Source organism: Acomys russatus, chromosome 30, assembly GCF_903995435.1.
Source record: "Acomys russatus chromosome 30, mAcoRus1.1, whole genome shotgun sequence".
Classification (NCBI taxonomy): Eukaryota; Metazoa; Chordata; class Mammalia; order Rodentia; family Muridae; genus Acomys; species Acomys russatus.
In genome coordinates this window covers 9,176,755-9,203,141 of record NC_067166.1, presented here as the reverse complement: position 1 = coordinate 9,203,141, position 26,387 = coordinate 9,176,755, and the positions used below count along the sequence as shown (strand labels likewise).

Below are 26,387 nucleotides of genomic sequence, written 5' to 3'. Positions count from 1 at the left end.
ACTCAAGGATTTGGTTGGGTGATTTATACTAAACACCTGATAGCGTGTGACTCACACGAGACACCCTACTGAATGGACAGAAAGAGTCACAGGTTGCATCCAAGGCGCTGGAGGAAACATGGGGCCCAGCGACTGCACTTGGAGTAGTTTTACGCACTACTTTAAATAGAAAAACGGTTCACGCATTTGAAAGAGTTCCAGGAGACTGGCAGGGCGTTTGAAATGGGAGAGTATCGTGAGTTTGGAAACACGGTACTGGAGCTCAGGTGAGAAGCAGTCACAGAGCAGTGTGGGACTGAGACAGAGTCTGTGGAGATCTGGAGTGGAAGCTTTAATAGGAGGCGAAGGCATGACAAGAGAAACGTGGAGCAAGCCAGAGCAGTGGGGGGACTGGAAAACGTGATGAAATAAGACAGGGTATGTCAAAGGTAAGAAAAACGGAGGGCAGAAGTGTGGGGGGGTGGCGAGGGGTTTTCTGGTGGTTTATTCTGGTGGAGTGCTGGGGCTGAGGATGTAGGAGAATTTAGGAAATAAACTTAAAGGCGTGAGGAATGCCTGGGAACCCCAGCAGCCAAGAACCCAATAGAAACATCAGAAGTGGAGAAGCCCCTTTCTACAGTACAGAACCCTGGACAGGATCTTTTTTTTTTTTTTTTTTCTTTCTTAGTCATGCAGAATTGTAACAATTTTGTAAATAAAGCACAGTTTTAAAAAACACAAAACAAAAAATACACTAGAACATTAACAACAGTCTACTATCATCAGTGTCAATTAACAAAGGCTTGTGGATGCTCACTTCTAGAGCTTTCTGGTTAGCATTGTCAACACACAGGTGGCTGAAAGTACCTGGAATTATGGGAAGTGACACTGCAGAACTACTGTGCTAGACAATGAAAACATATTGAGGCAGACCAGATGAGGAAGAATATAAAATAACCGTGCAGGCAAGTCACAGAAGCCCAGAGTAAAACAAAACAAAAACTGAGACAGGAATGGGAGCCTTCAGCAGAGGTTTGTAGTAGAACTGGGGAAATGCATTCTCTCCTTCTCGTCCACAAGACCTCCTCAGGATAAAAGTTACATAGGATAGTACTATGTCGAACAGTGTGGAAAAGACTGTTCCCCAAAAGAATGTTAAACCCTCTTTAGCCCTCCTGATACAAGGTGTGACTACTCTTCCATTTCAATTCTGCATTCCTAAAAGCTATTCAGTCCTTTCTCAACCTCCCGTGGAATCAGCAAAGATGCCCCTGCTGATCAGAATGAGAAGCTGGAATCGATACGCGTCACTGAGTTCTGTATCCATACGGGGATATGAACTCTCAGATTCCTCCTCCCTCCCCTCGTCAGATTTCTATTTTAGACTTCGTGAGTATAGAATGTGGCCATCTAACAATAGACACAAAGGACCCTGAAAACAACCTTCCCGGAGGAGGAGAAGGAATGCGTTCTTACTGGTGAAGTCTGGACCTGTGGCATTTTATAATCACAGTTACTTGTGTGTTGGGTGGGTGAGGAAGCGAAGTCACCAGGGAAGCCACGGGTTTGGGACAAGGGACAATGGAAATGCGTGGAGAAGTCGAAGATTATTAGAACACACAGGCAGATTCACATGGACTGGCAACATTTATTTAAGAAACAGCTACAGATCTTGGAAGTTTTGTGGTCGTTATCCATCCCTGGGAGAGGGAAACCCCATTCACCTTTTTTCACTGGCAGGCTCAGAGCTGCGGGGAGACCTTTTATTAAATGGCGTTCACCATGTGGGGAAGAAAACCTCTTTCCCCCCAGAGGCTCACTTCGCTGCTGACCAATCATAGAGCAGCTTGAGCCGCATCCCTGCCTCTTGCCCTCCTAGCCTAGGGATGGAACACGATTGGTGCATAGTTGGTTCTATGGGCGGGGTTTCATGTCACTCTTCCCGGCTTCGCCCACCCCCCACCCCCCGCAGTTCCTTATTTGGTAGCCTTTGACAGAACTAGTCTTTCTCGCAGCTAAGCATCTTGACATACATAATTCATTAAGCCCTGGAGCTCGGTGAAGAAAGATGCAGACCCTTAGCTCTTTAACTGGTCTTTCATCACATGGATTTTCCTTATTCAGAATAGTTGCTGAATTTTATTCCATTCTGGAGTTTTACAAATGGCATGTATTTCATGGAAAGACGGCTCCATGGGATCATAATATGATGCTTTCTTGTTTACCCTTAATTATCAAAAATCTTTAAATTCCCACACCCTGAATGGCTTTGTGGAGATTGTTAAAAATTAAGGTTTAAAGAGATACACGTTTTAGAACTTGCTGGCATATATACACATAGACACATACTCTATCAAAAATGCCTGAAGCAAACTATTTATTGTCAGTGTCTTGGGGCTACATAAAGGTAAGATTTATTTTGCCGTTAAAACTTTTTACTTTGGTTGCATAAGTGGTGGGTTAATTTTAGCAAATTATAATGGTATCTGAGCGATTTTACATTCCTCCCTTAAATATGAACTAGGAAAGAAGTGTGTGTTTTTGTTGCTGAAGATAAGATTGTATAACTGGGTGTCAGGTTTGCACATTAAGATAGGTTTTCAGTGTGCATTGGTTCTTCTGTTTGTCCTGTGTAAATTTGAGATATGCTCTAAAATAGCAAGGTAATGAAATAAATTAATTGCAAATATGTCACTATACCAAATCCCTTACTGTGACTGATGAATTCTGGTTAACATGCAGTATTTAAATCTTATCAGTTGATCTATGGCTCTATCAGTGCTGCTTTTGACTTCAAGGGAGATATTTTTTCCACCTTTGTGTTTAAAGCTGTAGGTGATATACTTGACTATTTGAATGCACTTCATTATAGGGCAAACTTGATTATCTGGAGATAACTATAAGAAAGCTTATTCACACGGTGGTGTTATTTTAATCTCAAGGATGAATTCATACAAGGAACTGGTTCGACTGTGTGGCTGCTGGGCAAGCTTTTTGCCTGCCCCGTGGTAAAGCTGTCTTTGAGTTCTGCCTCTCTTATGGAGGTAGGCAGCAGAAAACCCTGATTCAGTCCCCAAAAGAAGCATCGTTTCAGGCAGCAGGGTTCAGCCTTGAATGTAAGAGCCAATCATAACACATTTTCAAAGATGTCTATTCTGTTGCCTTAAATACTTTTCAGATCGAAGGTTTTGCTTGTTGTTTTTCTGTTTCTCAATGCAGGAAACTTTCACGTTTGCTGCTGAGGTTGGCTGGAATTCTAAGAAGGCTAGATGTCTTGTCTCGGTTTTTGGTGCCCATAGAGTTATAATTTCTCATTTCTCTCTAAATCTCTAGGGATGGTCCAGATTTTTAGGATACTTTTCATATTTTCATTGTCTGAGTTTTGCTAGCCATTTCTTGTTTTAAAATTCCAGTAAAAAGAGATAATAAGGAATACTCTTACCCTCCCCAGACTCTGTCTCTTAGCCATTACAGCCAATACAGTGTTTGTGTTATGACATGAACAATGCGTACACAGATATAAAGATAGACTTACCTTTTAGGAAAAAGTGTGCTAGGCCATTTTGTGCCTGTGTTACCATTTGGCCCCTAAACCCATTCAAGAAGTCAAATATTCATATTTGGCCCTATGGTGTTCTGAAAGATTCATTTTTATAGAGCCAATGCAGTTCTCATTCAAATAGGTCTTAATATTGATATCTCCCATACCTGCAAGGCATCATAGCCAAATGACTGTTAGAATTTCACAGTGGAAAGAGAAGTCAGTGCAGCATGAATTTATACAGGTCTTAATATCAGCGTCTCCCATACTTGCAGGACATCGTATTCAAATGATTGTTAGCAGAATTTCCTGATGCAAACTGTAGTCGGTTTCCTACAGTTGGCTGCACTGCATCTTTTAACGCACACAGGGCCTGCCATGCACCCAGCTGTGGTACACAGTCACAGAGGACTGAATTTGCAAAGGCTTAGTTTGCTTTATTACTTATTGTGTATCCTTAATCATCTTAAATGAAGACTTTAAAGCAAAGAACTGGGATTCTAAAACACACAATACAGCATTCAGATCGGCTGCATCTGGACTTTGCTTTATGATTTAAATGCTGCGCATGTGCATGCACACACACACACACACACACACACACACACACACACTGGTGCATAATGAGAACAAAGACCTCAAAAGCATCCACCGAGAAATCTTCCTTTTTCTTTTTTCTTTTCTTTTCTTTCTTTCTTTCTTTTTTTTTGTCCTCCTTGTAACCATGAAAGGATGTAATATTTTTAAATCACTTAGAGTAGAACAGAATTAGTAAGAAATTCGTAAACCTAAAATAGAGGTAACTTTAAAACAGTTACATGCCCAGTTAAATGGTATTTTTCATGGGGTATTATTAAAAGGCATTTTTGTATTTGCCTATCCTAAATCAATTAGGGAGTGTAACTGTGTTGCCGGGAGGAGAAAGGAGACATCCTGTTAGTTTTTTTTTTTTTTAAACCATCCTTTCTTCCCTACCCATAGTAACAGCCTATAAATATCTTAATAAACGTAGTTTTTCAAAATGACAGAAATTTACCTTGTAATCAAAATGTTTGTTAAAAGCTTTAGTCCACTGTTCTTTAATACGTCAGCCACCAACTACAGACTGAGAAAAGCACTTATGGCCACTTTTGTGGTTATTAATTTAGCCTGCCTAGATTGAAGTTTTTATTAGCAGTAGAAAATAAAATAACAGTTTTAACAACTCTTCAAAAATGCGGATCTCTGTGAGTTCGAGGCCAGCCTGGTCTACAAAGTGAGTCCAGGATGGCCAAGGCTACACAGAGAAACCCTGTCTCGAAAAACCAAAAAACAAACAAACAAACAAACAAAAATGTCCTTATGTTGTAACTTAGTTGGCTCATTGAAAATGGCCTTTCGGACCTGCCCCACCGCTGCCTCCCCACCGCCCCCGACTTAGCTCTCCTGGGAAGGGACTGTTTTAAACTATGGTCTCATAATTAGGTTAAAATGGGAGATTTCCCTGTTGGGACACAGCAAGCCTTGGTTAGGAGACAGGTATGTGATGTAGGGTTTCTTCAGCCCGTGTTTCTGGGGTTTGAACAAAGAGGAGAGCAGAATGTGGGAATAACAGCTATGATACAGCATTGTTCAGAGGAGCATGCAGTGAGTCTGCACAGAAGACTCTTCTCAGTGGCTTAAGGAAAAAACAAAACACCACAGTTATTGTACTGACTATTTGGATGAATAATGTGAACAAATGCCCAGAATAATTGTTCACCATACTCATATTCTTCCAGAAAAATTAAAAAAAAACTTGTGTGACGTATCTGCAGGTGACATGACCATGACATTTTTTGTACTGGCGTGTACAGCAGCATGTTCATCCTGCTGGTCTGTGTGTAAGGGAGACAGTGGGTCTATAGGTTTCTTTCTGGTTTTCTCAGTTGTATTCAGAAAAGGAGCATCATAGTGTTTGGTTGTACTGAGAGATGTGCAAGGTGCCTGGCAGATCCTGTCCTGTCTACTGAGAGGCTCACACTGGCTGAAAGCAGGGCCCACCCCCTCCCCACTTTGTCACAGTCAGGTCAGGAAGTCCTTAATGGCAACTTCATCTTGGAGCATGGACTGCGTGAAATCAAAGGGAGAACACTACATTGGACATGTTTAAAATATTTGGAAAACCTTCTTTTGAATATATTTTATCCAATGTGTACATTTTCCCATGGGTAAATTACTCTTAAAGCATTTTTTTTTACATGTGAGAGATTATACATAATATTATGGTCTTGAATCCAATATGGGTTCTTGCCTAAATTCCTTTATGCAAGTGGATAAATGGGGACTAGCTGTAGACATATCTGTATTCAGTTCCAGCATTGTGTCCCACATTGATTAAAAATCAGTTATCGGAGCCAGGCGTGGTAGCGCACATCTTTGATCCCAGCACTCTGGTAAGCAGAGGCAGGTGGATCTCTGTGAGTTCAAGGACAGCCAAGGCTACACAGAGAAACCTATCTCAAAAAACCAACCAACCAACCAACCAACCAACCAACCAACAACAACAAAAATCAATTATCAGTATAAAAAGCTAGAAGTCAGGGTTGATTACCACAAAGGGAGCTGGCAAAACAAACTCCACTAACATTATGTGGCAGGCAAAATATAAGACAGCCTACATGGCTAATTCACTGTAAACTAATAATTTACTTAAGATATAGCTTGCTAAAGACACAAATTTTGAGCACTAGTTATATAAGTGCCTTTTGAAATAATCTCAGGAGGTCGTGTCTTACTTTCATAGGTGGTAATGTATGCTGCTAAGTGAAAGCACACAGGACTTGACACCTTATAGTACTGGGGTGCAGTATATATACATATACAAAAGCCTGGGATAAAATATAGCTAATTTTCTGTGGCCTATAGTAATTATCTCTGAGCAGTGGGGACTTAAATGTTGTTTTAAATTTTTCCGTTTGTTTAGCTTTCTAGATTTTTTTTTTAAACCATGCATGTGTGCGATATGCTTATCAAGAATGTTGACAAATACATGGGGTAAAAGAATTGAGCCCTGTGTTCACAAGTGTGAGAATACACCCGTACCTGCAGACTGACAAAAAGAATCTGTGTTCTCCGTGGCCAGTTCTCTTTGATCTGTTAAGAGAAAGCTGGTGTGTGTTGCTTGTTTCTCACGCTTGCTTGGCACTGTCTTGATCACACTCAGTGCTTGTGGTGATGGTAGAAGCCCTGTTCCTGATCCGGGTTTCCTAGCGTTGGTTTTGGAAGAGATTTGCCAGACTACATTGCTCCTGGGTTGACCGCCTCTGTATCAATGATGTAGGGAAGCAAGATTTTTGAAAGTTCTAAATAAGCCAGTTCAGGCCTAAGTCTTGCTTTCACACAGTTCCGGAAGGTGGCTTCCCTCCTCCTTTCTAGACTGACAAGAGAGAGCTGATCGTCAGATGTTAACTTTCAGAGTCTACCAAGCATGATAGTAGTTTTTAATTTACATTTTTGATCACATATTCAATAACGGTTACTTTATGTATTGGAGAGACTGCGGTGTTCTGAATGGCCCAGTTGGCTGTTGGAGGCTGTGATAAAACCATGGCCAAAGCAACTTGCAGAGGAAAAGGCTTAGTTCGCTTTATACTTCCATGTTAACAGTCTGTCACTAGGGAAAGTCACAGCAGGAACCCGGGGTGTGTGTGTGTGGGGGGGGGAGTGGGGGACACTGAAGCAGAGATCATGGCAGAATGCTGTTTAGTGGCTTGCTCTTCAAGGCTTGCTTGGTTTGCTTTCTTATATGACCCTGGACCACCTGCCCAGGGGAAACTCTGTGGCTCTGTTTGTAGTGAGCTGGACCCTCTCAGTCATTAAGAAAATGCTCTAGGGGTGGAGTATAGCAGGGAAGGAGGAAGGAGGGGCCACAATTGGGGTGTAAAGGGAATAAATGCAGATATAATAAAAGAAGATCCTCTGCAGACTTGCCTACAGACATTCTGATGAGCGGGGGGTACACTCTCATGCACATGTGCGCTCTCTCTCTCTCTCTCTCTCTCTCCCTCTCCCTCTCTCTCTCCCCCTCCCCCCTCCTTCTCTCTTCCCCCTTCCCCCCCTCTCCTTCTCTCTCCCTCTCTCTTTTCCCTTCCCCCAATCTCTCTCTCTTTCCCCCTCCACTTCCTCTATGGAAAACTATGGAAGCATATAAGCATACCTAGTTGGGAGATTCTCAGACTCAAGTAGGCTTTACACTAGGAAGCCCTATCCATATGGTCCCTTACTAATTCCCTGACCTCCTTATTAAAGAGTCAAAGCCAACACCCCCAAATGAGAGAAGAAGTGATGTGTTTTTTCTGTGTCTGGGTTGCCTCACTTATCTCTTCCAATTCCATCCAGTATCTGAAAATTTCATACTTTGGTGGTGCTGCTGTTGTTGTTGTAAGCTGGAGACTATCACATTGTGTAAGTGTACCACATCTTCATTGTCCACTCACTCGCTGATGAGCAGCTAGGTCGTTTCCATTTCTTGGCCACTGCTACTAGAACAGCGGTGAACACAGATGTGCAAGTGCCTTGGTAGGAAGATACAGTCCTTTGCGGGAAACGCCTGGGAGTGGCGTAGCTGAGTCATGTGGCGGATCTATTTGTGGCTTTTTGAGGAACCCCCAAACTGATTTCCATAGTGGCTGTAACCAGTTCGCACTCCCACTGGCAGTGCTTCCCCTTTGTCCACATCGTCACCAGCATCTGTCCTTTTCATCTTTTCGTCTTTGCCATTCTGACTCGGGAGGTGCTGAAATCTCAGAGGCGGTTGCCTGTTGCAACAGCAGATGGTTGCAGCGCCTCTGGTGGCAATAGGTGGGCACTGCAGCCTCAGTATACTAACCGGTGAAGTTGTGAACTGGGGAAGAAGCAAGCATTGGCCCGCTCTCTGTGCCATGACTTGGGAGATGATGGGTGAAGCCTCTGGCTCCTGAGAACTAGCACTTCTTACACTTTCTGCTTGGATATAGCTTCAGAAGGAAACACTATGCAGTGTTTACTCATATGTTGTATTTCAGATGTTGTATTCAGAAGGAAATGTTATGGAGTGTTTACTCAGATGTTGTTTCCCCAAAATTCGGAGAGAACATTCAAATAAGTCTATTCAGTTTTTCTTTGTGATTAAAGACTTCTATACTTTTCTATCTAAACATTATTATGTAGTCATTTTTTTTTTTTATAATGACCAACCAGCTGATAAACGAACACAATGTTAAACTCAGGGCATCACACACAAAAATGAAGACATGAAAGTAATGAAAATAGGAGGGAGATTTGTTGGGAAGGGCGGCTCCGGTTGGGGTGTACGGGTATGGGGAGAGAAGACAACTTAAATTGACTCTATAAATGTTTGAAACAGGCAAATAATCAAAAGCAAAAGCAAACAGGCAGAAATATAGAATGCCACGTGTAATTGTTTTGTATTCATCTATTATATTTTTATTCTAAAGATGATAATAATACCTTTATTCTTTTAAAAAAAATTTTATCCACCGATTAATGCCATTGACTGTTATACTCTATCCTGGCCAACTTGAATATTTAAACTGAAGATATTTAAAGTTAAATGAAATTCAGAACTCAGGTTCTCATTCAGACTGCCCTCGTATCCTGAGCTTCATGGTATTTCACGTGTGTGCAGTGGCCACTGTCACAACAGATTGTTATAAGTCTCTAACGCTGGAGAAAGTCACACTGGATAATAAATAGTTATGGCTGTTTAAACATTCTTTGGGTGCACGTCACTGTGTTTTGGGCACGCTGATGTCATGAAATATCGAATGTCCTCTTACTACACATCCCTTTTGTCTTTCAGTTTAAAAGGATGCTTAATCGGGAGCTCACCCATCTCTCTGAAATGAGCCGGTCTGGAAACCAGGTGTCGGAGTACATATCAAACACATTCCTAGGTGAGACCCGCGATGTGCAACTTAAAGCCTTCTTCCGTAGACGCCTTCACTTGCCTATTTTTAGGGGGTGGTTAGAGTTTACCTTGTTTTGGAACCCAAATCTATGTTAGACAGGCTATTTTAAATACATAATGCTTATAAACTGAGACTTTAAGTCTCTGAGCCTTGTGATCTGAGGTGACGTAGTATATCTTTTTTTGTTTGCTTGCTTATTTTTTAACTTACAGTACTATGTATCGAGCCTACAGCCTAGCACATGGTAGGCAAGCCCTTTACCACTGAGCCACTTCTTTAGCAAGGTATTTCACAGTGCTAAATCATGAATTATTCATTGATATACTTATCCATGCCTCCATCACATTTTTGTTAAATGCCACCATTACTGGGCACTGACTGGGAGATTAATAAATTATAAATGGTCCCTACCATGAGAAGGCATGACACTCTACTGAGTACCAAGCCTGGCCGACTGGTACAGGCACAGTTCCTAAGGGAAGTTTGCTGACTTAGTTGACAGTGTGGTTTTGTGAGACAGCCCTTCTAACCTTAGCTGCAGAAAGAAAATTCAGTGAGGGAAAGTTCATGATTTGAATGCCTCCTTGACATGGGGATTTAGTTTTAAAACAGAATTATGGCATATTCAGAAGCCAATTCTTGTAGAGATGTTTGTTGAACCTATGTTGGATAAGGGTGATTAAGGCTGCTCACGTCCTTTAACAGAGATGAATATGCCAAGACATCTTATGTATCTTTTACTGTAAAAATGGGCATATATGCCTCTTGTTGTACAATGTTGTGGGTTCTCTGTGGCCACTGTAAGACTTGGCTACCTTCTAAGCATTTCCTTCCTGTTGCACAGGAAAACAGTAACAGTATCAGGTCATTCTGAGGTGCAGCTTAAACTCTCACAGTGTGACTTGTTGCAGTTATTTAATCCCTGAGTTCATTTGTTGCTGTTTTTGATATATTTGCATGTGAGTTTCTACCATTTTAAAATACATCTTGAAACTGGAGTCTTTAGTTGGAAAAGCTCTTTTCAAAGCTGTAAATGAATTCATTGGGAATGGAGTTGGTGAACAGTAAATAACCTAACCAAATATCTTGCATTTTTAAGTTGGCTATGATATCTTACAGCTTTCTCTTAGGATAATCTATCAAATCTATCAATTTGATAATAAAGTAGAATTTGTTCAATTTTGTGTTTGAGGATATCAACTTGTAGTCAACTCTAAAAGAAAAAGCGTCTGGAATTACTTCCTAAGATACACAGTGATCAATTGCAGTTTGTTCATCTCTATGCTACGTGATTAGAGAATAAAGTTGAATTCAAAGTAAACGCAGGGTGTTTTCTGAATTTCTTCAGATAAGCAACATGAAGTGGAAATTCCCTCTCCAACTCAGAAGGAAAAGGAGAAGAAGAAAAGGCCGATGTCTCAGATCAGTGGGGTCAAGAAGCTGATGCACAGCTCCAGCCTAACTAATTCCTGTATCCCAAGGTTTGGAGTTAAAACAGAGCAGGAGGACGTGCTGGCCAAGGTAAGCTGATTGCAGGGATCATGACATGATTTCCCCACATGCCCCCCCCATGAATTCTTTCTTTTCTTTTAAACTGATAGAAAAGTGCATTCATGTTTCTGATCTTAAAAACTGTTTTGGAGTCAGGCATAGTGGCACACACTTTTAATTTTCTAGCACTTGGGAAGCGGAGACAGATGTCTGTGAGTCTGAGGCAGCCTGGTCTACAGAGCGAGTTCTGGGACAGCCAGAGCTACATAGTAAGACTATGTCTCAAAACAAAAACAAAAACAAAAAACCCAAAAATCAAAACAAAACAAAAACGCTCAAACCCAAAACAACTATGAACCTATTTTGTCTTCTTTGAAATGAGAGAGAGTACAAGCCAGAGCAGATGCATGCACATGCGTGTAGTGCCAGTAGAGGCCTGAAGAGGGCATCAGATACCCAGTACCTGGAGTTACAAGAAGTTATGAGCCACCTAACATTGGGTGCTGGGAACTGAACTCAGGTCCTCAGGAAGAGCAACAATTGCCCTTAACCGCAGAGCCATCTCTCCGGTCCTTGATTTGAAGGTAGGAAAATCACTTCATAAGGCTCTGTAAATTACTAGATTTTGCTAATATGTAGCTTTATATAGCTAATATGTAGCTTTGCTTACTTTTAAACATCTTGATTTGACTTTTTGACCTCGCAAAGTTAGCAATCTATCATCTCATCTAGATTTTAGACTAGGTAGATTCTGTGAATTGATTTCATTTATTGAAATTATTTGAGGTTGATAATGAAAGCATATGAATGTAATTTACCACGAGAATCATAATTTAAGCAATATATAGTTTTCACTATATATAAGGAGTTTGACTGTGTTTACGTTGTCATATCCATTACATTACAAATGAGTCATTATTTTACTTTAGCAGTGGTTTTTGTTAAAGCCAGTTATTTTTAAGTGCTTCTGTTTGTTGTCACCTGTTGCTCAATTTTATATTCATTAATGTTTCCCGTCCCCTTAGGAACTAGAAGATGTGAACAAGTGGGGGCTCCATGTGTTCAGAATAGCAGAGCTGTCTGGTAACCGGCCTCTGACTGTTATCATGCACAGCATTTTCCAGGTAACACCCATGAGTCCCCTCTAACCACAGGGCTGTGCCAGTCACGTTCTGCTGCTATGACAGCATTCACCTAAGAGGGTCACTTTAGAAGGACAGTGATCTATTTTGGTTCACAGTTTAGAGGGTGGAAACAGTGTATTAACAATAGTTATAAAATCATCTCTACAGTGCAGACTTGGTAACGTTCTAAACGAGCAACCTCCCCCCCCCAGCCCCGCCCGCCAGTGTGCCCGCCCGTGTTGATAAGCCACGATATAAGCCAAGATATACTTCCTTGAGTATCTTTTTAGTATTCTGCCATCTTTTCTCCATCCGTTTCTTGTTCTTGCTTCTGTACCATGTCAGGATGGGACTTAACCGAGAAGCTGGGCCTGGTACCTTGGGACTGAATGGGCAACTCCAGCCTGACAGGAAGGGTGGGTTCCTCTGGTGTGACTGAGGGGCTGAGTCAGGAGCCTGGGACTGCCTCGCCCCCACCCCCCAACTCTTCACACAGTCTCCCTTGGCTTCTAGGACTGTGAGTCTCAGAAAGACATCTCAGCTGTGCGTTGTTGCCAGAGTTTCTACCCTTCCCAGATATTTCCATTTTCCCTCAGTAGACATGAGGAAACACTGTTTCGTTTCTGGGTGGTTCGCAGGCAACACTAGCACATGAGTCTCTTTTAGCATACTGCGGGGGAGGGGGGACGAGTTTTAGTAGAAAGACAAAAATGCTAAGCGGGTTGCTTTTCTTGCAGGAACGAGACTTATTAAAAACCTTTAAGATTCCAGTAGACACTTTAATTACGTATCTTATGACTCTGGAAGATCATTACCATGCCGACGTGGCGTACCACAACAACATCCACGCTGCAGACGTTGTCCAGTCCACTCACGTGCTGCTGTCCACACCTGCTTTGGAGGTCAGGCTGTTTCCTAAAATGTCACTGGCGCTCACTTGCCACTTACTGTGTTGTTGGAGGGTTCGCAGTACAGACAGCAGCCGTATTCAGTGGGAGTACATCAACTCATAAGGAGGAGAAAATTATTGTTAATAAACAGCAGACCCTTTGATGCATTTTTTTTTTTCTGTGAGAGCTGGTCCAGGATTTGGCAGATTCATCTGTTTATAATATTGCTTCTTTGAAATGACCCAGTGCATATTGCACACACACACACATCTGTCTTACTGACTTCTGGCTAGGTTATTTTCTAGAACGTCAGTCTGATAGTGTAGTTCAAAGAACGATTATTTTCTAAAATATAAGTAACATGTTAATACTTTCCAAGAGTTTATTAGAAGGAAATGCCTTTTGTTCTGTTGAGTGTTTAGTAAAAGGAATTTGATTTCCATAATCATTTGGGGGAGAGATTCTGAGTTGCTGCATAGTTTGGACTTTTCCTTATAAACTTCTGCTCATAGCTCATTACGTGGCTGAGTGGGTCTCAGCGGGGGTAGGGGGTGATTTCTGTCCTGGTTTCCTCCATCTCCACATGCAGGGACATTTGGGGCATCTCTTGAGACATTTTTGGTGATACACACTGCCCACATGCTGTGAGTGAGGGCGAGGAATCTGCTAAAACAGCTCAGTAACGCACACGGTGCCTTAACCACAGCCTTGTCAGTCCTGAAGCTGAGAGGAGGTGATCTGGATGACAGGAAGGAAAAAGGACCCCTCAGGCATTCTTTGACGTTACGTGTATTCTCTGAGTCTATAATTAAACGACTCACCTGTAAGCTCCTTTTCCTTTCAGCATCATTTCGTATGCTCTAATATTATTATTTGAAGATATAACGAGCAGGACAAATTTTGCCACAATGTATAACAAAGTCAGGTGAGATATTTTGCTTTGAAATCATGTTTAGGAAACTCATCCATAAGACAGTTTTCTTGGGAAAGGATAGTCAGAGACTTCCAGGCTTCGCCCCGTGTGCCTTCTGAAGGTTTATCTCCTTTCTTTATGTAGCACTGTCACTCACATAACTCCGGAGCAGCAGACTAATATTACCTGTACTGTTGGCTTCCCAGGCTGTGTTCACGGACTTGGAGATCCTCGCGGCCATTTTTGCCAGTGCAATCCATGATGTGGATCATCCCGGTGTGTCAAATCAATTTCTGATCAATACCAGTAAGTGAAGCCTATTTTCCGGTATATTTTTAAAGACATAACAGTGTTTTTCATAGGCCCATGCTTCTCCAGGATCGTAATGTGCTTCTGACATGTGTAAAGGAATGTGTTTTAGCAATAGTATAACACTAATTTATCTCTGTAAGTGGTCACCGCCTCCCGGGAGGCAGGCAGTGGGTATGTGGAAATTATCTGTATGTTCTAGAACACTTCTAAAAGTCATTGATCACTGAGTTTCTGCGAAAGGATATCAAAGGTTTTTCTATTACAGTAGGTGAGTAAAGGCGTGCACCATGTGTGGGTGGAGGGTGAGAGCGTGCACCGTGTATGTGTAGACTGTAGGAACCAATAGTAAGGCATCTTCCTCTGCAGATCATCACTGGTCCCTGGTAGACACTGTAGCTCTTGTTCCCGTCATCACAGATCCAGTGCCCTCGGTCCCTTCTCTCAATGGAAGTAACAGGAACGTAGTTTCTAGTCTCTTGTCTTTAACGACTCTTCTTTTAACTCCCAGGGACCTCTCAGCGCATAAAAAGACACCCTGTACCTAGGAATGTAAGGAGTGGTAGGAATGTCTCTGGTACACCACAAGCCTCTGGAGGAGTGTCTGGAGGAGGCTTGTCCCCTTCCTCTGGAGAAGGGTTTAACATTATATAAATGGTACTTGGTACTTGAAGTTGCTAGGTGAATGACCTACGTGTACCAAGACACATTTCTTTTCGGTTGCACTGTGGTAGATTGATATTATAGATTTCCTTTTAATGAGGAGAAATGCAAAGTTGTAACTCTTTTCCATGTTAAGAAGCTTTCTTTCTTCTCTGTCAGCCTGTGGGTTACATCTCTTGGCTGTTCTATTATCAGGGTCTCCAGAACCTACTTCCAGGCATCACTGTAGCAAGATTTAAAGGGAGAAGGCCAAGGTGACCGTGCCTCTAGGCCTTAACTCAGGTCTCTAGGATTAGTTAGAACCACTTTTGTATCTTTAAACAGCCTCTGTAGATACATAACAAAACACACATTAGTGATTCACACATGGAGCAGAGGACCACAGCTCCTGGGATGTGGGCTGGGAAACCACATTTTTCAGATGTGTACTTCAGGAAGGGGCTAGCAGGTCAGGCCGGATTATGTTTCCTTCTCCTACTGCTTTAGAGAACCTGTAACAGGGCACGTACAGGACTCATGAGACCAGTTACATAGAGACCAGTTACATAGAGAACCTGTAACAGGGCATGTACAGGACTCATGAGACCAGTTACATAGCTATTGCCAGCACGGGATCTCCTCCCAGAAGTCACTGTGCTGGTCCTCAGTGTAGAGAAAGCACTTCTGAAAAGGGCTGGCAGGTCTCGTGGTGCAGTGTGCCCTGGTACTTTCCATTAAGTCTGATCTACTTCAGTATTTTGAGGCTTCTGCATGTCTTAGTACGTCCTTAGTGGCACAGATTTCAATAAATATGTAAACATAACATTTTTAGATTTAATTTTTGACACTTAAGAAAGACATGTTTTCTTTAAATTCTTATCAAACATTGAAAGAACATTTCCTTTGCATTCTGTCTTATATGCTATAGTATGTATGTCCCTTCATGGTGTCATCATAATTAACAGAGAACACATTAAGTAATTAATAATAGAGTCATAATACGGTCACCATCTTTCTGTATTCTGTATTCTACAATACTTTTTAAGGATAACAGAGGATTATGTAGAGACCTTTCTTTGTACAAGACGATGACAGTGGCATTTCACTTGTGTGTATAAATACTTTGATATTACATTATGACATTATCACACATGTCCATAATACACCTACCAACACCATCACTGCAATCTCTTGCCTGTCCCTCTTCACCCTGGCTCCTTTCAGGCATCCTTACACAGAGGACTGTTTATGCCTCCAGTGACTTAGAGACACGGTGGAGCATGCTGTCATTTCCAAACACTGGGCTAAGCCCAGCTGAGCAACAAGAGTAGAGAGAGAAGCTCTCACTCCTGGTGTGTGGCCTTGCCTTGCTCCTAAACTATCACACACGGGGTTCACAAACGTCTGCTGTAATAAAAAATGTGTGTGATTTGCCTCTCTATATATTTTGTATAGAGAGTCAAGATGTGACCCATCTATTTCAATATAGGATTGCATGTCTTTTATCATTAATTTATTTTAAAGGACGTATCTATCCAGTTGAGCTCAGGGTTGGGTGGTGCATGCTCAGGTTGGTGGCACATGCCTTTGATCCCAGTTACCTGGGCAGAGCTCTGTGAGCTCAGGGCCAGCCAAGACTACATAGTGAGCTCCTACTGATGATGATGGTGGTGGTGGTGGTGGTGGTGGTGGTGGACATCCATTGAAAAGCAAAAGAGACACAACATGGAAAACATAAAGGGATCAAAACTCCCGGAACTCCTACCCCTGAGATTTCTTTCTAGGGACATGTGTAAGCGTAGAATTTTAGACATAAAATTCACAATATAAGTGCTTGCCTATAATCTTTTGTTTCTCAGAGGCCTTGTCTAGACCTGTTTCTTGGAAAAGAAACAAGAATTTGACTCCTGCTAATAGACATTCCTATTTTCTTTAATGTATATCACTTTGCATGTGTATAATCGTGGAGTAAAATGTCTTTACATTTTTCATATATATATATATATGTGTACGTGTGTGTGTGTGTGTGTGTGTGTGTGTGTGTGTGTGTGTCTTCATTTGGTCCAACAGAAAGCTTAGGCCCATATATATTTTACTATTTTACTTACGTTTATGCCACCTACATTTTTATCCCCCATACTCTTGACAGGTGTTCGTGAGAATGTGTTCATCTGGGCAGCAAAATAATTAGCAATCAAACCCAAATGCACGCCGTTGCATGGATATATCTGCAAATGTCCTTCTGGCTGTGTCTCAGTGTAGATGATGCATGACTGAGAGAGATTCAGGTTGTAACAGTGCTTGAGGAGCTGCAGAACTTTAAGGATGAGTTTTCAGAGTTGCTTTTGGGGTTTCTGGTGTTGTCTAATCTCTTGGATTTGAAGACACTGGTGACTGTTTCTTGCAGTAAAGAGAATAATGATGGTCTGAATTATGAAGTTTGTAGAGATGCCCGAGGTGTGCCTTGGTACCTCTTATCATCCCCTTATAGGATGCAGGAGGAAGCTGAGTGACTGCATCACTTCAGTACCTTTTGGAAGATGCAGGGATGGATTTTGACATTGCTTGGATACTCCCAGTGTCACTGGGCCAAGTGTTGATTGAAAATGGTGAGCTCAGGGAAGGGAATTCCCAGAACAGGCGTACATAAAGGGCTTGTGTTTCTGAGTGTGTCAGGACAAAAGCCTTCTTGCTGCACTGGCAGGGATAAATTGCTGAAAGTCAAAGTTAGAATTGCCTCCCGTGACCGGCTTAAGTACAGTGAGAGCCCAGCTCTTCCAGGGCATGTGCTGTAAAATGACCTTGGTCAGGAAGCAAATCCAGCTAAAATCTGAGAACCCCACCCCTTTGTGAAATTTGTAAGGGCTGTGTGTTGTAGGGCATGTTGGGCCATCTCTTCTAAGGTGAAAGACAAGTAATTACATAATTACATACAACCCTTCCTACAACCGAGAGAGCCCCGTGAGTTCCCTGGGCCTGGGTGGGTTTGGAGGCAGCATTCTCTTTACTGGGGTGTGTCTCTCTGGCCTGCTACTGAATGGCACAGAAAGCTGTTCCTGGATTTTTGTTTTGGTTGTTCCCTCATGCCTAAGAGTAAAAGAAGTCCCTTCCTAGGACCAGGCTGCTGTGCAGGCGCCTCCTGAGTCTGCTGGTCCAGCGTTGCTCGGGCATGCAAGTAGCACTAGTTTGTCATTTGAAGCTATGTGCAGGGCTCCATAGGCATTGGCACAGAGCTTTAAGGTTTGGGAGCAAGGCCCTGCTATCATCAAAACTAAATTCCAGAAGATTGAAAACAGCTCAGCAATAAAGCTGAAGCAGCAATAAAAAACATTTCCTCATAAAGAGAAAACCCAGGGCTGGGTGGAGCCACTGCTGGCTCTTTATAATAAATAAAAGCTTAACATGAAGAGTCTAGAGCCAGCTTGCCTTTAAATACTGGCCCTAGAGTGTACCAGCTGTGTGATATTGGCAGTTGTACCTTCAGCAATCAAGAAAGACTTCCTGGAGCAGGTGATTTCTGCAGAAGAGTGGCACGTCAGCTAGTCTCTCTGCCTGCCCCCTTCCTTCCTGTGTGCACACTCTACTGGAATGTGAACGTCAAGGACTCGACTTACAAGTCCTGGGTTAGCATCTTCAGTGAGGTGCCACAGACTGTAACCCCTCATCTTACCATGTGACCGCACACCTTCAGTGACAAGCATGGCAACTTAAATGATGACCCTGAGGTTCAGTTTCCTAAATGCTAGGGGTTGTTTGTTTTTGGGGTGTGTTTTGTTTGTTTCATTTAAAGCCCTGGCAGTCATGTTAACAGGACCTGACTGGAGGGGAATATATTTATATTCCCCAGGGGGAATATAAAGCCATTAGTATTAATGAAAGGCCAAGCGAATCCTTATGTTAATGCCCATTACCCACTTATGTGCTTATTCCCCTAAAAGGACCCTTGTAGATTAGGTCATGTTGTTTTTCTGACTTAGACAATATCATGCCTTTCTTCCAGCAGTTGCCTGTTTAATATGACTCAGCTGTGTATGCACAGTGTCTTGTGCTCAGATCCTATAGCTTTTCTCAATTTGTAATCTCTATATGTTTACCCATAGGCTTTCATAGATGATTTAAAAGTAAGGCTTTGGTCCTCAGCATGAAGGAAGTAAGACTTAGTCGGACATTACCATTAAACAGCATTGATATTTCCAGACAACATAAGACTGAACCATATACTTAAACATCTACTCCTGAAACTGTACACTCTCCTGTTTCTGTACTGGGGAGCAGCAGATCAGATGTGTCCTATCGTATGTGCACAGTTCTCCTAAGATCATATGGTCTCCTTGGGGAGCCGCATCCCAAGCTTCCCACATCCTCCCTGCTCCTTTAGTGGAATCAGTGAGGATAACCAGACACTTGTGCTTTAAAACACACACCCACACCCACACACACACACACAAACACACACACACACACACGCACGTTTCTATATATGTGTATATATAGAATAATGTCATCCACTTCTTACACTTCAGAGAATTGACCGGAAAGACCACGTATCAGTCAAACTGTCATTCTCTCCTACAGCCCCAGTGTTCTTTGGACTCTTAGATTATTTGACATTATTTGCTCTTAGGAGGTTGTTTTCATTCATTTATATGCTGGCCTGACCAGCCCCTGGCTCACTGTTATCCTCCTGTCTCAGCCTCTGGAGTGCTGGGGAGAGTAGCAGAGAATCTGAAGAGTGAGACAGACATTAGTGACGTAGCCCTGGTGACCCGCTGCCCCTCTTTCTTTCAGACTCGGAACTTGCCTTGATGTACAATGACTCCTCCGTCTTAGAGAACCATCACTTGGCTGTGGGGTTTAAGTTGCTCCAGGAAGAAAACTGCGACATTTTCCAGAATCTGACCAAAAAGCAAAGACAATCTTTAAGGAAAATGGTCATTGACATTGTGAGTAACTAGTACAAGCAACTCAGGTTCTTACAGAGGGTGTCAGGGTAGATTTGGGAAGCGACTCGTAGAAACTGCCTCTGCTGCTGCTGTCAAGGTTCCTCTGCTCCTAGCAGTTGGGATTAAGGATGACTGGCCTTAGTATTCAGGTTTTCTAAGCCCCTCTTGGCCCAAGGCAGGTGCAGAGCACCCCCACTGGATGGAGCCAGTGGAGTTGATCTATCTTCCCCGCCCACCTAGAAATACGCTTAACTTGCATCTTTTCTTTCTAGACATTATTTAGAGTAGTCTTGACAACAGGGAAATCCATTACCAAAATAGACTTAATTTTTTTAAAATTACATTCATTTATTAAATTTGCCCATGTGTGTTCACACACATGCTGAGGTGTGCCTGTGGACCCAGAGGATGGTTTGTGCAGAGTTCTCTCTCCTTCCACCACCTGGGTCCTAGGGATGGAGTTCAGGTCAAGCGGCATGAGGACAAGTGCCTTTACCCACCTAGCCATCTTACTGTCGTCAAAGGACACTTCGAAGCTCTGTTGTACCCAAGGAAACATCATTTGTCCTTGATCAGGAAAAAAAAAGCAAGACCACAACCAACCAACCAAACAGAAAAAACAACTAGCCAAAATACTGTGTACCCTAAGTGGTGTTTGACTCAGCTCCTTAAAGCGCAGTAATGCCTCCCTAGTTCAGAACAAGCCGCAGAGAATATGATGAGGTTTTTACCTTGAAAGCATCCATCAGGTACCCAATGCTTCCGTGTTGTGCATGTTTTTTTCTGGGTCCCCAAGGAAACGTGGCATCCATGAGGAAGAGTTCCCCCAGAAGAAGGCATCATTACTTCATAGTCCATAATCGCAGTTCATAGCGGTTCTCCATCCCTTCCCAAACTCAAAATAAGTTTGTCCATTTGCGAGTCCTCTTTCCTTTTGGCTTCGGCTCACAAGGCAATCTTTGCCCCATCAGGTACTCGCGACAGACATGTCAAAGCATATGAACCTGCTGGCTGACTTGAAAACGATGGTTGAAACTAAGAAGGTGACAAGCTCTGGCGTCCTCCTCCTGGATAACTATTCGGACAGGATCCAGGTAAACCAGCGCGGGCTTTTGTTCTTCAGACATGTTAGTGACTGAGTGAGACGAGAGCTGGTTCCGCTTTGCCTCCTCTCACACATTCAGGAGATACAGACAAGACTTCTGTCTTCTTCTTCGTTTCTAATTGGGGAAAAAAATAGTTTTCTGATCATGGCTTCCCCTCCCCCACCTTCCCTCAAGTCCTTCCCCACCCACCCAACTCCATGTCGTTCCTTTTTCTCCTTAGAAAGCAAACAAACCAGAAACACACACACAGGCATACACATACACACACACACACACACAATGGGAAAACATATTATACAAGCAAAAGACCAGCAAGACAAAATAATGCCTAGTCCCTTTATAGTTAAACAGGTCAAATAGTATTGGCCTGTTCATTTGCACATACAGTAACAACAAAAACAAAAAAACTTAACATCCAAAAAAATGAACTATTTAAGCAACAAGGAATTTAATTATTGGTGCACACAAACAGCATCTCTCGAGACACTTAGACACAGAAGTGGCATAATTTGGAACTATTAATACAAGTGTGAACCACAGAGGTACACCATGGCGAGAGATAAACCTGACGCTACATGTATTTATAAGTGGCACAGTCATCTGTTGTGAGTCCCTAGTTTCAAGCCAGAAAGAGCAGACACTGAATCAAGGCTGCCTCCATCCACCTAGGTCCTTCAGAATATGGTGCACTGCGCAGACCTGAGCAACCCCACAAAGCCGCTCCAGCTGTACCGCCAGTGGACAGACCGGATAATGGAGGAGTTCTTCCGCCAGGGGGACCGGGAACGGGAGCGTGGCATGGAGATAAGTCCCATGTGTGACAAGCACAATGCCTCTGTGGAAAAGTCACAGGTAATTCAGCAGCTCAGAGAAAGGGCCAAGCTGCCGCTGAACCACTTGGCTGCTCTCTACCTCACAGTATTTTATGGGTTCTTTTTTTTTTTTTTTTTTTTTTTTTAATTACTTTGAAATTGACAGGGTATATGTTTTACTTCTCTTGATGGGCCAAAGAACTCTCTTGTGATTCACAGTCATGTGACTACAGGACACATGGTGCTATAGTTCGCCGCTGCGACTGTTCATCTAATGGACTTCCCTACATAGAATGCTTGGCTTATTTCAGTTATCTGGACTCTTTACAAATTGGCTCTTCCCAAATAAGGTCCGGGACCCAGGCCCTACTTTGTAATGACTAGTATTCTTTCAATCGTAAGCATCCCTTGACATAAGAGTTGTAACTTTTGGCCAGCTAGAACACTTGCATCATCTGTTGGCTCAGAGAGTGATAACTTACCAAACTCAGGTCTGGGGCCTTCTGGGCAGGCTGAGGGGGACCAGGATTTGGTTGAGCGTTTCCAGGTTCCTTAGTCCCACCGGGTTTGTCTTTTCTTTCCTGGCCAGGTGGGCTTCATAGACTATATCGTTCATCCACTCTGGGAGACATGGGCAGACCTCGTCCATCCTGACGCGCAGGACATTTTGGACACTTTGGAGGACAACCGTGAGTGGTACCAGAGCACAATTCCTCAGAGCCCGTCCCCTGCACCCGACGACCAAGAGGAAGGCCGGCAGGGCCAAACGGAAAAATTCCAGTTTGAACTAACCTTAGAGGAAGACGGCGAGTCGGACACTGAAAAGGACAGTGGGAGTCAAGTGGAGGAAGACACTAGCTGCAGTGACTCCAAGACACTGTGCACCCAAGACTCGGAGTCCACCGAAATCCCCCTTGACGAACAGGTTGAAGAGGAGGCTGTAGCGCAGGAGGAGGAAAGTCAGCCCGAAACTTGCGTCGTAGAAGACTGTTGTCCTGACACGTAACAGTGTAAAGACTCTCACGCTTTTTTTTTTTTTTTTAAGTAGAAAAGTCGTTTCCAAAGTGCATGTCACATGCCACAACCATGGTCACACCTCACTGTCATCTGCCAGGACGTTTGTTGAACAAAACTGACCTTGAACTACTCAGTCTGGCGCTCAGGAATATTGTAACCAGTTCTTTCACCTCCACGTCACCGGAGCAAGGGGGGGCGGGGGGGAGGGTGTCTTCACGCACATGACTTTGACATGATTTCAGCTTGGCAGAGCTGACAAAGCAGATAATAAAATCAACTCCAACTGTTTTCAAGGGAGCATGTGGCTCACTGGGCTGCCCGAACGGAGACTGGATTGCAGGCTTCCTTTCTGGTTGGTTTGTAGAAACTTTTAAGAAGAAAGAAGGTGTTTGACAGGTGGAGTGAACTCTCAGAGGAAGCAATGAAATATGTCACGAACAGGGCACAGCTTGGATCTGTTCCCAGGAGGAGGATGAGCCACAGAAATTGCATAATTTTCTAATTTCAAGTCTTCCTGATACATGACTGAACAGTGTGGTTCAGTGAGCCACACTCACCTCTACATTTTGTATGATATGTAAAACAGATTTTTGTAGAGCTTACTTTTATTATTAAATGTATTGAGGTATTATATTTAAAAAAAAAAACTCTGTTCAGAACTTCATCTGCCACTGGTTATTTTTTTTCTAAGGAGTAACTTGCAAGTTTTCAGTACAGATCAGTGCTACACTGGATAAATCTCATTTACGAATTTTACTTGCACCTTAGAGGTGATAGCAGTTAACTGATTTGTAGTGATTCATTGTTTTATATACTGATGACTTCCATACTTTAAAAACAGAGAAACAAATTTATGTTGCCCGAAGCCCTTTTTGTAAGTGTCTGACTCGCTTTTTATTTTCACTCCTCCCTCCGCCAGGAGAGTTGCTCTCCATCATCGCTTCCTTCACTGTGTGCAAGCTGAGTATTTATTCCGTAATACTTTGATGTGCATTATGTCCAAGGTGTCTTAAGCCTCATAGAAAGAAGCTCAGTCATCAGTTGGTGTTGTCTGAAGTCAGTGGGAGATAGATTAAAATACCCAATAGCTAAAACAGTCTTTTTCAGGCATTTTCCTACCTGCTGCCTTCTGGTGACATTTTTTTTTTTTCTTCTTCTTCTTGTGTCAGGAGAAGTGCATTTCCCAAGTGCGTGTCCTTGTCGCCACACACACATTTCTTGATCACCTTATTGCTGTTCATGCCCAGTTTAGAGGGAGAAAAGCATTTTGTCTTCATGCTGTTTTGTTTAATGTGTGTTCCATGCCCATGTCCACCAGGTGGGCTCTTACCAAGTATGTCGCACCGTTCTGACGGGGGGAGGGGGGGAATAAGTTGTCAGGTTAGGGCTGCCGCTCATTTCTACTACGTGGTTCTGTAGAGGAAAAACATGCTAAGTGCTGCACAGGCACTCCCTAAGAATGTCAGCCATCTATATCAACACGTACCAGGACAGCCATGGTTCGAACCGGCCGTGGAAGTAAGACCTCCAGGAGGAATAGCTGTGGTTCTTAGTGTGGCAGCGCATAGCCCGCTAACATGTGGAAATTGCTGTGGGTCTTTGCTGCTCTGTAAGCGTGCCCCGTAGGAAAGAGTACTGCAGGCCCACTAAAGGGGAGCTGATGCTGCCACTGGCACCAGGGCATTCGTTTACCTGATGGAATCCAAATCATTGGACTTTATGAGTCTGCCTCAGTAGAACATCGAGAGAATTCCAGCACCAAGAACTCTATTGATTTTATAGATTAATTCCCAGTGTTAACTTGCTGATAGCAGTTAGCCTCGCGCCCCAGTGTGTTTAGTCTGGACCTAAGTTGTATTCTTGGCGTAGGGTTTGGAGTCTGTTATTTTTCTTTTTGGCACCCAAATGGGGACTAAAGGAGAGGTTGGTAAATTGAAAATGAAACAATTAAGAAAAATCTTAAGTGTGAAAAAAAAAAACATGAATAAAACTTCTCAAGGAAGTTGGGGGACTAGTGACTGAGAAATCAGCAGGAAAAGTCACCCAAGCTGCAGTGAAACCCATTTCAATCCTTTGAATCTAAACAGTGTTTTGAGCCTTCGGTACAGAACTGTTTTTGATCTTTGACACAGGTCAGGATAAGAATCAAATAACTGATGGTTGGAGTGCTGACCTCCTTTCCTTGTAAAGAGGGAATGGAGCCCAACCTGCCTTTGTGTGACTAGAGGTTTCACAAAACCTTTGGTCCCCTGTTTCTCTTTGTTATGTAGCCCTGGAGGAGGTCCAGAAGGGAAGGCAAGAAGTCTCGAGTTCATCCCCCTTCCCAAATCATTCTCACTCTTTTCCTTCCCTACATGTGGCATTCCCCTGACAGAGTGCCTACAGTCTCCATAATAAAAACAGATAAATAAATAAAAGCAGCAATATGTCATACACAGATCCATACCTGCAGCATTTACAACTGTACTGATGGGGGTTTTTGGTTTCCAGTGTGCTGGTTTTTAATGGCACTGTGCTGTAACAGTATCCACTGATGGACAATCAAGCTGTAGAGGACACATAATATCCAAGAATTAGGGACTATACTATACCTACTAAACCATCTGCTTAGCACCCCTCCCCTTTACCATCCCCCTGGCCCTGCTCACTCTCTCGTCAAAGTGTGCTTCACAATGCACACTGTATTAAAAACATCTTCATACAAGTGGCTTTACATTTCATAAAATGCCATAAGAAAATGCAGTATCTGGGTACTGTATGGGGGAAAACAAGTCCAAGTTTGCATAAAACCAGTACATTTCAGCTTGCAAGTTACTGAACACAACAGCTGTTTTCATTCACATCAGTTAAAAGACACAGGTAAACAGTGTAGATAGAACAAATTGCAGATAAGGAGAGAGAAAAAAAACTTGAATGAAACAGATTTTACACAGAAAGCTTTATGATAATTTTAATGCATTATTTATTTTTTGTGCCATACATTTTTTTCTCACCAAATGACCTTACCTGTAATACAGTCTTGTTTGTCTGTTTACAACCGTGTATTTATTGCAATGTACATACTGTAATGTTAATTGTAAATTATCAGTTCTTATTAAAACATCATCCCATGATGGGATGGTGTTGACATATTTGGAAACTCTTGGTGAGAGAATGAGTGGTGTGTATACATACTCCTTGTACATTTTTCTTTTCTTCTGTAATATAGTCTTGTCATCATAGAGCTTGTTTATGGAAGATTCAAGAAAAATATAAAATACATAAAAGATATATAAATTTAAATAATGTAGCTGCAGGTCTTTGGTCCCAGGGCTGTGCCTTAACTGTAGCCAATATTTTCTTCTGTTTTGCTGCATTTCAAAGTTAAGTGATCATAAGGCTTGGGCTGGGCGTTTGGTACCCAGGTTCCTCACTGATTGGGTTTCTGCCAACAGCTTGATTTTACAAAACTTTAGATCACTGCTGGAGAACCTTCTGAGCCGTTTGAGATAAAAGCTCTTAAACTACTTGCTGCCATGGAGCAAGATGGCCAGACGGTGCCTATTTGCCAGCTGAGTACCAGGAGCTACTTCCCCTGGACAAAGAAGACTGGTTTTTTATTTTGTATTTTTAAATCCCACATACTAGGGAGACATTTTGCCTTCTATTCCTCACAGGAAGATGAATTTGATTTGAAATGGGAGCCGTGGG

General features: G+C 42.6%; 1 protein-coding gene across 14 annotated transcripts in view; it reads left to right on the top strand.

Annotated features, from left to right (window-relative positions):
- Window positions 1–23,840, top strand: part of Pde4d (phosphodiesterase 4D) — a 1,424,262-nt gene extending 1,400,422 nt beyond the window's left edge. For 13 of the 14 annotated variants that reach the window (XM_051172553.1, XM_051172551.1, XM_051172552.1 and 10 more), the window contains 9 exons: window positions 9,342–9,435; window positions 10,799–10,971; window positions 11,967–12,065; window positions 12,803–12,967; window positions 14,075–14,174; window positions 19,608–19,762; window positions 20,734–20,856; window positions 21,538–21,720; window positions 22,270–23,840. In XM_051172553.1, the coding sequence (XP_051028510.1) occupies window positions 9,342–9,435; window positions 10,799–10,971; window positions 11,967–12,065; window positions 12,803–12,967; window positions 14,075–14,174; window positions 19,608–19,762; window positions 20,734–20,856; window positions 21,538–21,720; window positions 22,270–22,686 (1,509 nt within the window). In that variant the 3' untranslated portion in view covers window positions 22,687–23,840. Of the gene's footprint in view, window positions 1–2,313; window positions 2,387–9,341; window positions 9,436–10,798; window positions 10,972–11,966; window positions 12,066–12,802; window positions 12,968–14,074; window positions 14,175–19,607; window positions 19,763–20,733; window positions 20,857–21,537; window positions 21,721–22,269 lie in introns of those variants that run through there. The other variant, XM_051172561.1, reaches the window with a different exon arrangement.
- Window positions 23,841–26,387: the final 2,547 nt, after the last annotated feature.